The following is a 14,498-nucleotide window of genomic DNA, read 5'->3' as shown; positions in this document are numbered from 1 at the left end:
TACATTTAAAAAATATATTTGATAATTCTTAAATGATAATCGAAACACTTTACATAACATATTAATTATTTATAATAATAATAAAAATAAAATCTTTATTATTAAAATAAATATCAACGTGGCATCTACTTAGAAATGCGCATTTACGCCACGTCAACCGAAAGAGTGTTACTTCGAAAAATATTAATCAATAGAAATTAAAAAAAATATTACAAATAAAAGGTATTAGTTAAGTAAATGCGCCTCATAGGTAGGGATGGCAACGGGCCGGGTTCGGGTCGGGTATTGGTCCCTCTGTCTCCGTCTCCGTTTAAAAAAACGGTACCCGTCTCCGTTTAAAAAACTGCGGTGATTTAAACGGGGATCCCCGTCGGGTAATCAGAGAAAACCGCGGGGAAACGGGTATTCCCGTTTAGCACAAACGGTTATTTAAACGGGTATTGGGCCGGGTATTGGGTCGGTATTGGGCCGGGAATCGGGCCGAGTATATATATATATATATTTAAATTAAATATATATTTTTTATTTAAATTAAATTTATTAATATTATGTATATATATATAAATAATTATTTTTATTATTTATCGGGTCAGATATCGGGGCGGGTAATCGGGGCGGGTATTTGGGTAATCGGGGCGGGGATTACCAAACTCGTCCCCGTCCCCGTTTAAAATAAATAGATTTTTCCCGTCCCCGTTTGAAATAAATGGGTTTTTCACATCCCCGTCCCCGTCCTCGTTTATCATCCCCGAACCCGACCTGTTTAATTCAATTTTCAATTTTTCCCGTCGAATTTAAATTTTTTTTTGTCATCCCTACTCATAGGCCAGCTTCATAACCCTATCTTTAACCTACCCATCGATTGTTCCTTTTGCATTCTAGCTTTCCCCCTGGTTTTATTATTTTAAATTTATTTAATATAAGAATAAGTGTTAAAATTATATTATTTTTATTATTTAAATATTTAGATTGTTTTTTTTAACAATTTAAGGGATTATCGTCATAAATATTATTTTTTAAATGTTTTAACTGTAATAATAGTTAAACGCCGGGGGCAACATGCGCAAATTGAAGAATAGTAAAACACCCATGAAAGCAGTTCCAACATTGCTCCTACCAGTGATCGAAATAAGCTCCAACAAGGCTCCGATCATCGTCGCAACATCACTGAATGTCGTTTCGTCTTCTTCTCATTTACGACTCTCTCTCTCTTTCTTTCGTCGTTGTGTCATACTATCGCAACATCATTCACCGGCCGTCGTCGTGTAGTCGTCGAAACCCACCTTTCTGTTATTAGATTTTACTTTTGACCACTCCTTTATTGCCGGCCAAATAGAAAATTAAGGTTTTAAGATTTGAGAATTAGAGTTTTACGAATTGCAAAGTTTTGTGGGTAAAATAAAAAAGTTTTGGTATTTTTAAAATATAATAATATGTTTATTATTTTTAATATAAAATATTTAAAATTATTCTAATATAACACATGTCTTAAAAGAAATTTTTAAAGATCATTACTATTGAATGACTAAAAATGATAAAATTCATAATATTATTGACAAAAGAAAATCTAAACACTTGAATGAAAAAAATATAGTAGAATTTAAATAAATTTTTTATATTAAGCCTTTTAAATTAGAAAAAATAACCTCAGAGACCAAAAATCTCATATAATATACGATTTTAATTAACTTTTTCCGGATTTGCCAAAATGACCAACAAAATCGCAATGCGATCGCTAATTCGCAACGCGATCTCCATTATCGCAAATTCGCGTTGCATTTTCGTAATGCGATAGTTGAAAATCGCGTTGCGATGGTCTACAGTGTCGTTGCGATTTTCCCAATTCGCAATGCGAATAAGTAAATCGCAATGCGAATAAGTAAATCGCAACGCGAATTGGGAAAATCGCAATGCAATACTGACTATCGCAATGCGATAATACAAAATCGCAACGAGATACTTACTTTCGCAACGCGATACTGACTTTCGCAACGCGATACTTACTTTCGCAACGCGATAATACATAATCGCAATGCGATTTTCAAAGCGCCATTAGTATCCTGGCCAAGTATTTTATTTTTAAATTCCAAACACGAATATTAATATATTAGAACACTGAACCGTCCACAGTATATCCCGTAATCGCAACTCATAACCTAAAACCTAAAATCACAACTCAGTCCCATCTCCATCTCTCACTCTCTCACCCATCTCCGACGAAATCCATCCCCATCTCCGGCGAAATCCGTCTATCTCCATCTCTCAGAGCCACCCTCACAATCAGAAATGGAAAATCAACCAAATCAACCAACGAGGGTTAGTTTTTTAATTATTTTCTTTTTGAAATTTTTGCATTATTATTAGGTTTTTCATATTGAAATTGATGATAAGTTTACTGGTAATTTCAATAATAGATTAACCATTTCACTTAGATTGCTTATTAAATAAACCGAGAATCGCAACGCGAAATGCAAATCGCAACGCGATTTTAGTTTCGCGTTGCGATTCTCTCGTTGCGATAGTCAAATTCGCGTTGTGATAGTCATTTTCGTGTTGCGATTTTCATTTTCAGAAACTATTCTTCTTCTGCAAATTGAAACTTGAATGAATTGCATTACTTCAACCAAAAAACAAAGACAAATACGAAATTCACAGTGTTGCAAATTTAAGTTTGAAGAATAAACTACTACTCTTTATGTTTATTATTGTTTTTGGTATATCTTCACAGTGTAGTTTTTGGTATATCTAATTTAGTATGTTTATTGTTTTTGTAGAACTTTTATTCGGCTCAATTGACCTTGAGAAATAAAGTCAGCATGGCCAAAACAATTGCGTCGAAGCTTTCACCTGCACAAAGAAAATTTTTTGAGGATACATGCTTCGGGCCATGGCTGAAAGTACAACATCCCGGTGGAGATGCGATGTTGACACACCTGTTTCTTCAAACCATGACTAGAGATCTACCAGAGAGTATACAACGTCGTGATGAAGAGATATGGTTTGATTTTCCACCGGCATATACGTGTTTTGGGCGGGAGGAGTTTTGCTTAATCACCGGTCTACGCTTCGGACACGATGATGTAGGTCGGTACACTAGACACATTACCCGCCCATCATGGCTATCCCGGGTTTTTCCTGAGCTGGAGAGGCCGAGTCTTCACATAGAAGACCTGACAAGATTGTTGAACAATAAAGACGGTTTTACTCGGATGGATGACGTCGACGTTGTCCGAGTATGCCTTCTAATTCTTTTGCATGCCGGCTTTTTAGGCGGAGAGGCCAGACAACCTATTCCAAATGATCTAATCAAATTGGTAGAAGACCTAAATGCGTGGAACCTGTTTCCGTGGGGCTCGTATTTATGGAAAGCTACACGGAATAAGTTATCGTCTGCCTTGGATGATCGAAAAAGTTTGCATGGCGATGGTTCCAAATACACTTTGACAGGCTTTATTTGGGCCTTTAAGGTAAGAATTTTTATATGATGTTTCCAAATTATAAGTAATTATTTAACAATTACTAATGTTTGTTATTATATTGTTTGTAGATTTGGATATTTGAGGCTTTTCCCGCCATGAAGACATATGCAATAAAAACTTCAAATGATATTCCCAGGGCTATTTCCTGGAAGAGGAAACGGACCTTGCAATGGAAGATTTACTACGGTATACGACATAAATAATGTAAGTTAACATAAATACTACCATATGTTTATAAACAAGTTATTACTAGTACACGTTTAACTTTGTTTGAGCTTTTATATTGTTAGGAGGCCAACACTCCTCTATAGAGGCTGACACCCACGGAAGCTGAGCTTGCCACTGATTGGTGGCAAGCTAGTAAGCGTTTTTTTGATGGAACGGTTGATGAGCAGCCTCCACTTCGGGAGCCATCACCTCGCCCAGAGCTATCACCTCACCCAGAGCCATCATCTGATCGACCCGGCTATACACCTCCACAACGACAGCCATCACCTATTCTGTCACATCATCGAGCCTCTTCTCTACCATCACCGCAAGATAGGCGACCGGCAAAGATGCCACGACGTTTATCTCCCTGTTCTCCACCTCCACCTCAACGGGATGAGTTAGGAGAGTTACGTGATGAGGTCAATGCCTTGCGTGAGGAGGTCGGTACTTTACGCAAAGACGATGGTGCATGGCGTGTTGAGGTGTCTACATTACGCGGTGAGGTAGCCGCTCTACGTGAGATGGTAGCATCGTTGCAGAATGAGGTTCATACTCTACGCAACGAGGTAAGTTTAAGATTTTTCATACTCGTAATTCATTCGGTTGCTGCCAATACTGCTAAACTGTTTTTGTTAGTATTTGTTTTTGGTTTTGTTTTTGTCTTTTGGTTGAAGTAATGCAATCCATTCAAGTTTCAATTTGCATAAGAAGAATAGTTTACTTTCGCAACACGAAAATGACTATCGCAACGCGGAAATGGCTATCGCAATGCGAAATGAAAATCGCAACGACAAAATCGCAATGCGAAATGAAATCGCAACGACAAAATCGCAACGCGAAATGAAAATCGCAACGACAAAGTCGATCAGGTGATGGCTCTGGGTGAGGTGATGGCTCTCGAAGTGGAGGAAGTGGAGGCTGCTCATCATTCGTGCCATCAAGAAAACGCTGACTAGCTTGCCACCAATCAGTGGCAAGCTCAGCCTCCGTGGGTGTCAGTCTCATTAATGGAATGTTGGCCTCCTAAAAATATAAAAACTCAAACAAAGTTAAACGTCTACTATTAATAACTTGTTTATATATGATAGTATTTGTGTTAACTTACATTATTTATTGTCGCATATGGTATTAAGTCTTCCCAATCCAACAGACGTTTCCTCTTCCAGGAAATAGCCCTGGGAATATCATTTGAAGTTTTTATTGCATATGTCTTCATGGCGGGAAAGGCCTCGAATATCCAAATCTACAAACAATATAATAACAAACATTAGTAATTGTTAAATAATTAATTATAATTTTGAAAACATTATATAGAAATTCTTACCTTAAAGGCCCAAACAAATCCTGACAAAGTGTATTTCGACCCATCGCCCCGCAAACTTTTGCGGTCATCAAAGGCAGACGACAACTTAGTCCAGGTAGCTTTCCATATATACGAACCCCACGGAAACAGATTACATGCATTTAGGTCCTCTACCAATAATATTAGCTCCTGAGGAATAGGTTGTCTGGCCTCTTTGCCTAAAAAGCCGGCATACAAAAGTAGTAGAATGCATACTCGGACAACATCGACGTCATTCATCCGAGTAAAACCATCTTTCTTATTAAACAATTTCTTCATGTCGTCGACGTGTAACTTCGGCTTCTCTATTGACTCATCAGGAAAAACCCTGGATAACCATGATGGGCGGGTGATATGACGAGTGTACCGGCCTACATCATCGTGTCCGAATCGTAGACCAGTGATTAAGCAGATCTCCTTCCGCCCAAAACAAGTATACGCCGGTGGAAAATGAAACCATATCTCTTTCTCACCACGTTGTATACTGTCGGGTAGATCTCTAGTCATGGTCTAAAGCCACAAATGGGTCAAATTAGCATCTCCACCCGGATGCTGTACTCTCAGCTATGGCCCGAAGCAGGTTTCCTCAAACAATTTTCTTTGTGCAGGTGAAAGCTTCGAAGCAATTGTAGTGGCTAGGCTAACTTTATTCCTTAATGTCAATGAAGCCGAAAAAAATTTCTACAAAAACAATAAACATACCAAGTTAGATATACCAAAAACTACACTGTCAAGATATACAAAAAACAATAAACATAAATAGTAGTTTATTCTTGAAACTAAAATTTGCAACACTGTTTTGTCTTTTGGTTGAAATGAAAATCGCAACGAGATAATTAGAATTGAAACGCGAAATGACTATCGCAACGCGAAATGAAAATCGCAATGCGATTTTGGTTTCGCGTTGCGTTTTTTATTTCGCGTTGCGATTCTCTCATTGCGATAGTTATTTCCGCGTTGCGATTTTCATTCTCGAAACTATTCTTCTTCTGCATTACTTCAACCAAAAGACAAAACAAAGACAAATACTAACTTCACAGGCTAAACAGTTTAGCAGTATTGGCAGCAATCGAATGAATTTAATAAGAAATCTAAGTGAAATGGTTAATCTATTATTGAAATTACCAGTAAACTTATCATCAATCTTAATATGAAAAACCTAAAATAATGCAAAAATTTCAAAATAAAAATAAAAAAACTAACCCTCGGAGGTTGATTTTCCATTTCTGAATGATTGTGAGGGATTTTTGACTGTGAATGGTTGTGAGGGATTTCGCCGGCGATGGGGACGGAAATCTTCGGAGATGGGGACGGATTTCGCCGTAGAGAGTGAGAGATGGAGATGGGACTGAGTGTTGTGATTTTGGGTTTGAGGTTATGAGTTGCGATTACTCTGGACGGTTCTGAATGATTGTGAGGGATTTCTGAATGATTGTGAGCGATTTCTGAATGATTGTGAGGGATTTTTGACTGTGAATGGTTGTGAGGGATTTCACCGGCGATGGGGACGAAAATCTTCGGAGATGGGGACGGATTTCGCCGTAGAGAGTGAGAGATGGAGATGGGACTGAGTGTTGTGATTTTGGGTTTGAGGTTATGAGTTGCGATTACTGTGGACGGTTCAGTTTCCGATTTATTAAGAAAAAATTCATGTTTGGAATTTGAAAAAAAAAATACGCGTTAATACGAATGACGCTATGTAAATCGCGTTGTGAAAGTCAGAATCGCGTTGCGAAAGTCAGTATCTCGTTGCGATTTTGTATTATCGTATTGCGATAGTAAGTATCGCATTGCGATAGTCAGTATCGCATTGCGATTTTTCCAATTCGCGTTGCGATTTACTTATTCGCATTGCGAATTGGGAAAATCGCAACGACACTGTAGACCATCGTAACGCGATTTCCAACTATCGCAACGCGAATTTGCGATAATGGAGATCGCGTTGCGAATTAGCGATCTCATTACGATTTTGTTGGTCATTTTGGTAAATCTGGAAAAAATTAGTTAAAATCATATATTATAAGGCATTTTTAATCACCGAAGTTATTTTCTGTTTAAATTATATTTGGTTCTTCATGAAGAGATGAGCCTCATTAGATTCATGCGAGAGAGAAAGATAGGCTGTCTTTGCCGTACATGTTAGGAGGAGATGCCGTTGCCGGCTTTTTATTTTAAATCTATTCCTTCAATATTACTGAGATTTTATTGGAAATCGGAAAAAAGAGAAGAGTTTAATAAAGCAAGGAATTGCGTGGCGTCGGCTTGGAATGCGGGCGGTAGTTCCTAGGAGAAACCGGTTACTGCTGACCTCATAATCTCCAGTTACCGTACAGTTCCGGAACTCTGTTCTATGGATTCATATCAAATCAATTCCTTCCATCTCACACTTCATTCTTTTTTTTCCCCAAAATAAGTTAAAAGAGTTATAACTTCATAATTTAAGATTAAAAAATAATAAAAGTAAATATGATCAAAATATTATAAAAATTAGAATATTTTAAATTGATATAATTTAAAATATTATTTTATTCATATTATTTTAGTTGTACATTAAAATATTATCTAGGTTTAGTAAAAAGTATTATGATACTTTAAAATGATAATTTTTTGGTGAGTGAGTTTTTTAAGAAAAATATTTTTAGATACATAAATTTTTAGACATGAAAAATATTTAAATGATATAAAATTACTTACAACTTGTATTAATTTCTGTTTATTTATTAAAGATTAATTTTAGTAAATGGTTCATGATGCTTACTAAAATTATTATATATAATTATTAGAAATGGACTGAGAGGAGCAGATAGTATCTATCATTTTTTAAATGCTTTTAAATATATTTTTATAATTTTGTTTGAAATATGTTTTATTTTAAAAATGTTATATGTTTTTTTTAAATTTGAATGTTTACTATTAACATAAAATTTTGTTTTATCTCTAATAATTATATATTATTTTATTTTAATAAAAATAATATATTAAATATATTTTTTTAAAAATAATCAAATAACTTTAGGTGATAAATGCAGATATAATTTATATATACAATTGTTCAGTAAATAAAATGAATAAATTCGTGCATATCAAATTTATGCTTTTCCCTTTAATAAAGTAGGAATTTTATTATTCTTTTATTAATTTTTTAAATTTAGGGTTATCTTTATAATTTTAATGTTATACCTATATGGAATTTACTGTTAGTAAACAAAAGTTTTTATTTTTTGCAAAAAAAGAAAATTAAATAAAAAAGGAGCTGTTACAAGGTTGATGATTAAAGGTAGAAAATCTTATTCTAAAAAGAATGATTACTTTTGGTAATTAACCTAATTAAGGCTGGTTCATCTAAACCCCGCCCCACGTAGTGTAGCTTTAACTTTTAAGCATGAAAAATTAGGTTCAAAGGGGACCCTACCAGGGGACATAAGAATTCAATTCTTGAAGATTCACCACCTTTCAATTCAAAACACAAATTTATCCTTCTTTTTCCACATTTATTGTTCCTCTCAAACTTATTTCTTCTTCCTTTTCTATTCAATATTTTTCTTGCAGGAAAATTCCACACCTTGACAAGATTTTTTTTAAGTTCATATATTTGAGATCTAACAGCTTAATAACACAAAAGGTATATTGAAAAAGGTAACCTTTCATGGAAAAAATGTCTTATTTTGCTTTATTTAAAAAATAACTATTACTCCATTAATTGCTATTAAGTTAGTCTAGCTGCTGGATCATTTTCTTGGTTGGTGGATGTTCAGTTTAGTCGTCGCCTTCTTATTTCATAGCTTCTTATTAAAACATTTTCTACATGCATATATGTCGTTCGTTGGAAAATATAAGCAAAAGATTCTCCAGTATTGATGTTATTTTATTAGATCTAAGCCTTAAAAAGTTGAGTGTTTTTCAGTAGAGCTTGCAACTGATAGGAACCCTGGGCTTTGTTGGCTTTGAAAAATTAGGGTTTATATTCCACAGGTTGACGTGAAGCTTATTATTGCCATTTACTTGTACTTTTAGTAGTCTAGGCGTTAGATGATTTCTCTTTAGAAAATAGAAAACACGGTAACTTTATTTCTCCACTGTGTTTTCTCTCTCTTTCCTTTCAGTCTGATCTCTGTGTTTCGTTTGTTTTTTTCTTCTGTTTTATATTCGTTGTTTTTTTGTTTTGTTTTTTACCCTCTGATTGTTGAACTGTTGTTTCACTTCCCTCTTTAAAGCTAGCTTTGCATGAGTTTGGTTATGGACACAAGCCAGTTTAAACCCGAACTGCATATAGCACAACAAAGCCGACGAGATAAGTTGAGGGTTCACCATTTGGAGGATTTCCACAACAGTTTGGAGCAAGGTTCCTCGGTCCATTCGGGGCTGAACCCAAATCTTGTTCAAGTTCGTAACGATAGAAATGCTAATTTGCTTTACGAACCAACTGTTGTTTCTTCAGGTATCATCCATGTTCATCCATGTTCTAAAATCTCTGGTGGCCTACAAAGTTGTGGCGATCCGATGGTGGGTTATGCAAGTGGATTAGCCGGTAGAGAAAACGATCATCACCCTATGTTTGTTGGGGAAGTGTTGTCAAATAGTGCGAGGGTTGTTGGGGAAGTGTTGTCAAATAGTGCGAGGGAAAGCAACATATGTGCAAATATGCAGTATCCCGGGACTGAGTTTTGTAGCCATGATAGCAAAAGGCATTGTGAGGAATTGCAGTTTGTTTCATCTTCACTTTATGACGTTACTACACCATCTGTGGATACTCAGGGACCGGAAATGGCTTCTGTAGGACATCAAGCAAGTGCTTTGCATTTTGATAACGCTGGTGCTTGGGCTAATAGGTCCCTTTTAGAGCATTGCCCACAGTGGGGTGATGCCACTAATACTACCCAAGGGCTATCTCTAACTCTTTCGTCGAACCCCGAATCAAAAATTTGTGGTTCGGCTCAATTCACAGAGGATCAGTCTGGTTCTCGTGCCTTAAATTCGTTTCCGAAGCCGTCTGCAATCAGTAAAGGTAGCGGAATTTCAACTTATGTTCACCCCCTAGGTCCATTCACCGGATATGCAACAATTCTTAAGAATTCAAGGTTTCTTAAACCGGCACAAGAACTGTTAGATCAATACTGCCACATGACCAATTCAAAGCTTGGTAAAGTTTGTGTGACATCGGAGGGTGTCTCTGATGGCGTAGGCGATTCAGCCTCGGCTTATGCTGCCAATGCAATTGATATGGAAGATGGAGCTATTAAGGAAAATATCTCCGGTCTATGCAGCTCTAATGAAATTAGTAATGCTGATGTTGGCATTGGGAGCGGCTCTTGTTGGCCTGACTATCAACACAAGAAGGCAAAGCTTTTATATCTGCAGCAGGAGGTTGGTTATCAGTTTTCTTTTCTCATTTATGTGTTATCTTTCATTCAGTTATTATCGGCATCTTTATTAATGAAACATTTATGGAGGAAACCATCATACATGTTTATTTTGCAGCCATTTAACATTAATTAAGGCCTTGCATATTTTATTTATGTATTGATTGTAATGCATGTATATATGCAACTGAGGAATTACATCCTGTGTGCTATTTATCTGTGTTTGGATTTAAAGAAAAGATCCAAAAATTGTGAAATGGAAGGTGACACATCAAGGTAAATCAACAGTAAAAAGCAATTGTCCTTTAACACCTTAGATGACTAACGCAAAAGGAATTTTTATATTAGATGATTACTGATTGAAATTACAAGGATTATAGTTTAGGCTTAAGTCCAGAGAATTTCAATGAATGGAATGTTGTAACCATAATTTGGATGAAGGGCTAGTTTCATTTCTTGCTGTTGGACCTTTTACATTGATAGGAAATTGAGTTCTTACAACAAGGAGTTGACGATGAATGAAATTTATCCGACCTCACAACTATCAATGAAATTTATGTCATTATAAGACAAGAATTTGTTGCTACCATCAAATCACTTTTAGTCTTTGTATACCATCAAATCAAAATGACATTTCGATTTGAAGTTTCAACACCAATAAGTTGTCCTCTTGCCTTCATATCTGCATTGCTATTGGTTTTCCTAATTTGGCCAACTTTGATAAAAAAAGTTAATGATACAGTGAAATCCCTGTTCTTCCATTATTTATTTTAGATCTAATCCAAGTAGAGAATCATTATTCATCGAGATAGTTGATTGCGTTCTTCGTTTTAACATTTTACTTTTAAGTAATGCTAGCGAAAGGTTTTACTCTAATGAGAACTTCTCTATGCTGCACCATTGAAAGGTTTGCAGACGATACAAGCTATACTATCAGCAGATCCAAATGGTGGTTTCTTCTTTCGAATCCGTAGCTGGTCTTAGTGCTGCCACTCCCTATGTTTCCTTGGTTCTTAAGACCGTAGAAAGGAACTTTTGGTGCCTAGGGAACACTATCTCGGACCGTTTCAGGCACTTATCTAGAGCCCCGGGGGAGGATTTATTGTCCCCAACTACTGGTGCTAGCACTAGCAAAGGTGATATAAATTTATCCAGGCTGAAGTATGGGGTTCAGAAATCTAGTGGGGTTAACCTGGGCTTCCATGAACCCCAACAACAAGGCTGGAGGCCCCAGAGAGGCCTACCGGAATGTGCGGTGGCAATCCTTAGAGCTTGGCTGTTTGAACATTTTCTCCATCCGTAAGTCAACTGTTCTTCCTTTTCATTTTCGTATGGCCTCTCAGTTATGTAATTTGGTGTGAATTTCTGTATCTGTTTTTTCTTTTATAGGTACCCCACAGACACGGATAAGCACATGTTGGCCACTCAAACCGGTCTTTCTCGAAACCAGGTGGGCTCACTGCTTCCTGTTTGTTGTGTTAAGCATTTGGTCTAACAGTATAGTGTGATTGAATTGGAATGTAGCACCGTTAAGTGTGATTGACTTGTTTTCATGGTGTCAACAATTTGATTTCTGAACTCAGGTTTCTAACTGGTTCATAAATGCACGAGTTCGTATCTGGAAACCGATGGTCGAAGAAATACACATGCTTGAGAGCAAAGGATTGGCAGAATGCATCCAGAGCTCTAGCAAAACCGAAGCAAAATCTACTAGAACCATTCGACCCAACGAAGACTTATCCATCAACAGCTCATGTATAAACGCAATGTCCGACAAACAATTGGCTTGCTCGGATATGGCTTCTGTTGGGATAACGGGAGATGCGCATGATGTTGAACGCTGGTATCACGAGAATGAGAAATTTTCAAGTATAGATTTTCATATCCCAACAAGCATGGATGGTGCGATGATGAGTTTTGCACCATACGAGCAAAGTAGGCTGTAGATGGGGGGGCTTGGAGCTGTGTCACTTACCTTGGGACTCAGACATGGGGTAGAAAGTGCACAAGTACTCCAACAGCAAGAGCAGCAATATCAACAGCACGAGGACCAGCTTCGGCAGCAATTCGGCGGCCAAATGATTCACGACTTTGTCGGTTGAGCTTATGTCGATCTTACTGAAGATGAAATGAGTGGAGCGGTGGCAGCTTAGCCTAGCTATTCCTCGCAATAAAATTTGAAAATGTGGTGAAACTGGTGATACACGGTTGCAGGCCAGCCTGAACGTATTTGTTAGTGATACTAATACAGAGTTGAATGAAAGAGGTGACAAAATGCAATGATTGATACTTGGTAGTAAGAAATCATGTTGATTTTGTAATGATGCTTTAATAAGTTGTTTGTGGCACTCCATTTGTAATGCAGTTGTGGGAAGAGATTTGGTTTAGTTCTTCAGATAATTGATGTATGCCAACATGTTTGTTTTTGAGGCTCAGAAAGATTGACTAAACCGGGTAAATTACAAGAATGGAGTTCAATGCCATTTTCTTAATGCTCAACTTGTAAAGTAATCAAACTTAATTCTAGAAGTTTGAAAATAAAATGGCGGTTGCTATACCTATGTATTTAGATTAATTTTAAAATGTATGTAAAGTGAAAAAGAATGAAAGCTTAGAAAAATTAGAGAAATTTGAGAGAGCTTAGTAAAGCTTAAAATAACGAGGTTGTATTTGTAAATTAGCCGTAATTAGTGTTATAGTGTTATAGTATTGTAATATTGGGGTAACGTCGTTGTAACGTATTTTGTCTCGTATTAATAATATTTCGAGTTACATAAATTACTCGAGAGTCCACCTACGCTTCCAACAAGTGGTCTCAGAGCTTGGCTTGAGTTTAACGTAGTGGAGAAGATGACTAATATGATTCAATCTCAAATCCCGAAGTTGACAAAGACGAATTATGATAATTGGAACATTCAAATGAAGGTGTTACTAGGCTCCCAAGATTGTTGGGATATTATCGAAGATGGTTACACCGAGCCTAAAAATGCAGCAACAGAAGCAGTCCTGGCCGATGAAGAAAAAAAAGTATTGAAGGAATCTCAGAAAAGAGATAAAAGAGTAATGTTTTTTTTTTTTATTTTTCAAGGAGTAAACGAATCTACATTTGAAAAAATTTCTGATGCGAAGATCGCAAAACAAGCGTGAGAGATTTTGCAAAAAACTCTACAAGGTGTCGAAAAAGCAAAGAAGAATACATAACCGCAGCAACGCGTACTTGCCATGAAATGAAGAATCGATTAGAGATGATAAGTGGAGAAAATCGTGAAATGGAAAATTAAATTTGAAGGGAGTGTTAGAAATCAAACTTAATTCTAAAAGTTTGAAAGTCAAAAAAAGATGGCTAAAAGTGCATGCTTAATAATTAAGGGAAAAAAACGTGACAACACTAAATGTTGAGTTAGCATAAAACAATTTTTATCAAATAAGAATAGACTTTGAAAAGTCAAAATTACATGGAATTTAATTAAGGCAAGCAAGTATTAAGGCGGTAGAGAGAAATTGAGAAGCATCCACAGAGCTGAAAATAAGTCAGTTACTACACCTATAAATATGTTTGTAGATTAGTTTTAAAATGTATGTAAAGTGAGAAAGAATGAAAGCTTTGAAAAACTAGAGAAATTTGAGAGAGCTTAATAAAATTTAAAAATAGCGAGATTGTGTTTGTAAACTAGCTGCAGTTAGTGTTGTAGTGTTGTAATATTGTAATATTGGGGTAACGTCGTTGTAACGTATTTTGTCTCGTATTAATAATATTATAAATTATATAAATTATCGAGTGCCCACCTAAAATTCCAACAGTCGAGAAAGTTTGAGGCGTCAAGGCCAGTGAATTTAACACCCTTGTTTTCACTTTCACTCTTTAAAAATGAAAATACAAATATTCATATTGATTATTTTTCTTGTAAATTTATATACTCTTATTCGTCAAATTTTAAAAAATATATTTTGGTTACATATTATCTATTTATTAAATTTTAATCATTAACATTATCAGTTTGTTACATACATTTTAGTCATTTAGTCGATAACACTTGATAGTTTGATAAAGTACAAATTTTAGTTATAATATCATATTGACCTCTAAACATTAAAGAAAAAAAATCA

General features: G+C 36.0%; 1 protein-coding gene across 1 annotated transcript; it reads left to right on the top strand.

The window, feature by feature from the left end:
* The first annotated feature begins 9,219 nt into the window (after window positions 1–9,219).
* Window positions 9,220–12,765, top strand: LOC120142297 (BEL1-like homeodomain protein 8). The gene is made up of 4 exons (XM_039157029.1): window positions 9,220–10,395; window positions 11,299–11,690; window positions 11,781–11,841; window positions 11,975–12,765. Exons 1-4 carry the CDS (start codon window positions 9,256–9,258, stop codon window positions 12,335–12,337), a joined length of 1,956 nt encoding a protein of 651 aa, XP_039012960.1. The 5' UTR covers window positions 9,220–9,255; the 3' UTR covers window positions 12,338–12,765.
* The last annotated feature ends 1,733 nt before the right edge of the window (window positions 12,766–14,498 follow it).

This window comes from Hibiscus syriacus, unplaced genomic scaffold (assembly GCF_006381635.1).
Source record: "Hibiscus syriacus cultivar Baekdansim isolate YM2019G1 unplaced genomic scaffold, ASM638163v2 tig00110821_pilon, whole genome shotgun sequence".
Lineage (NCBI taxonomy): Eukaryota > Viridiplantae > Streptophyta > Magnoliopsida > Malvales > Malvaceae > Hibiscus > Hibiscus syriacus.
This window is presented reverse-complemented; position numbering and strand designations above follow the sequence as displayed.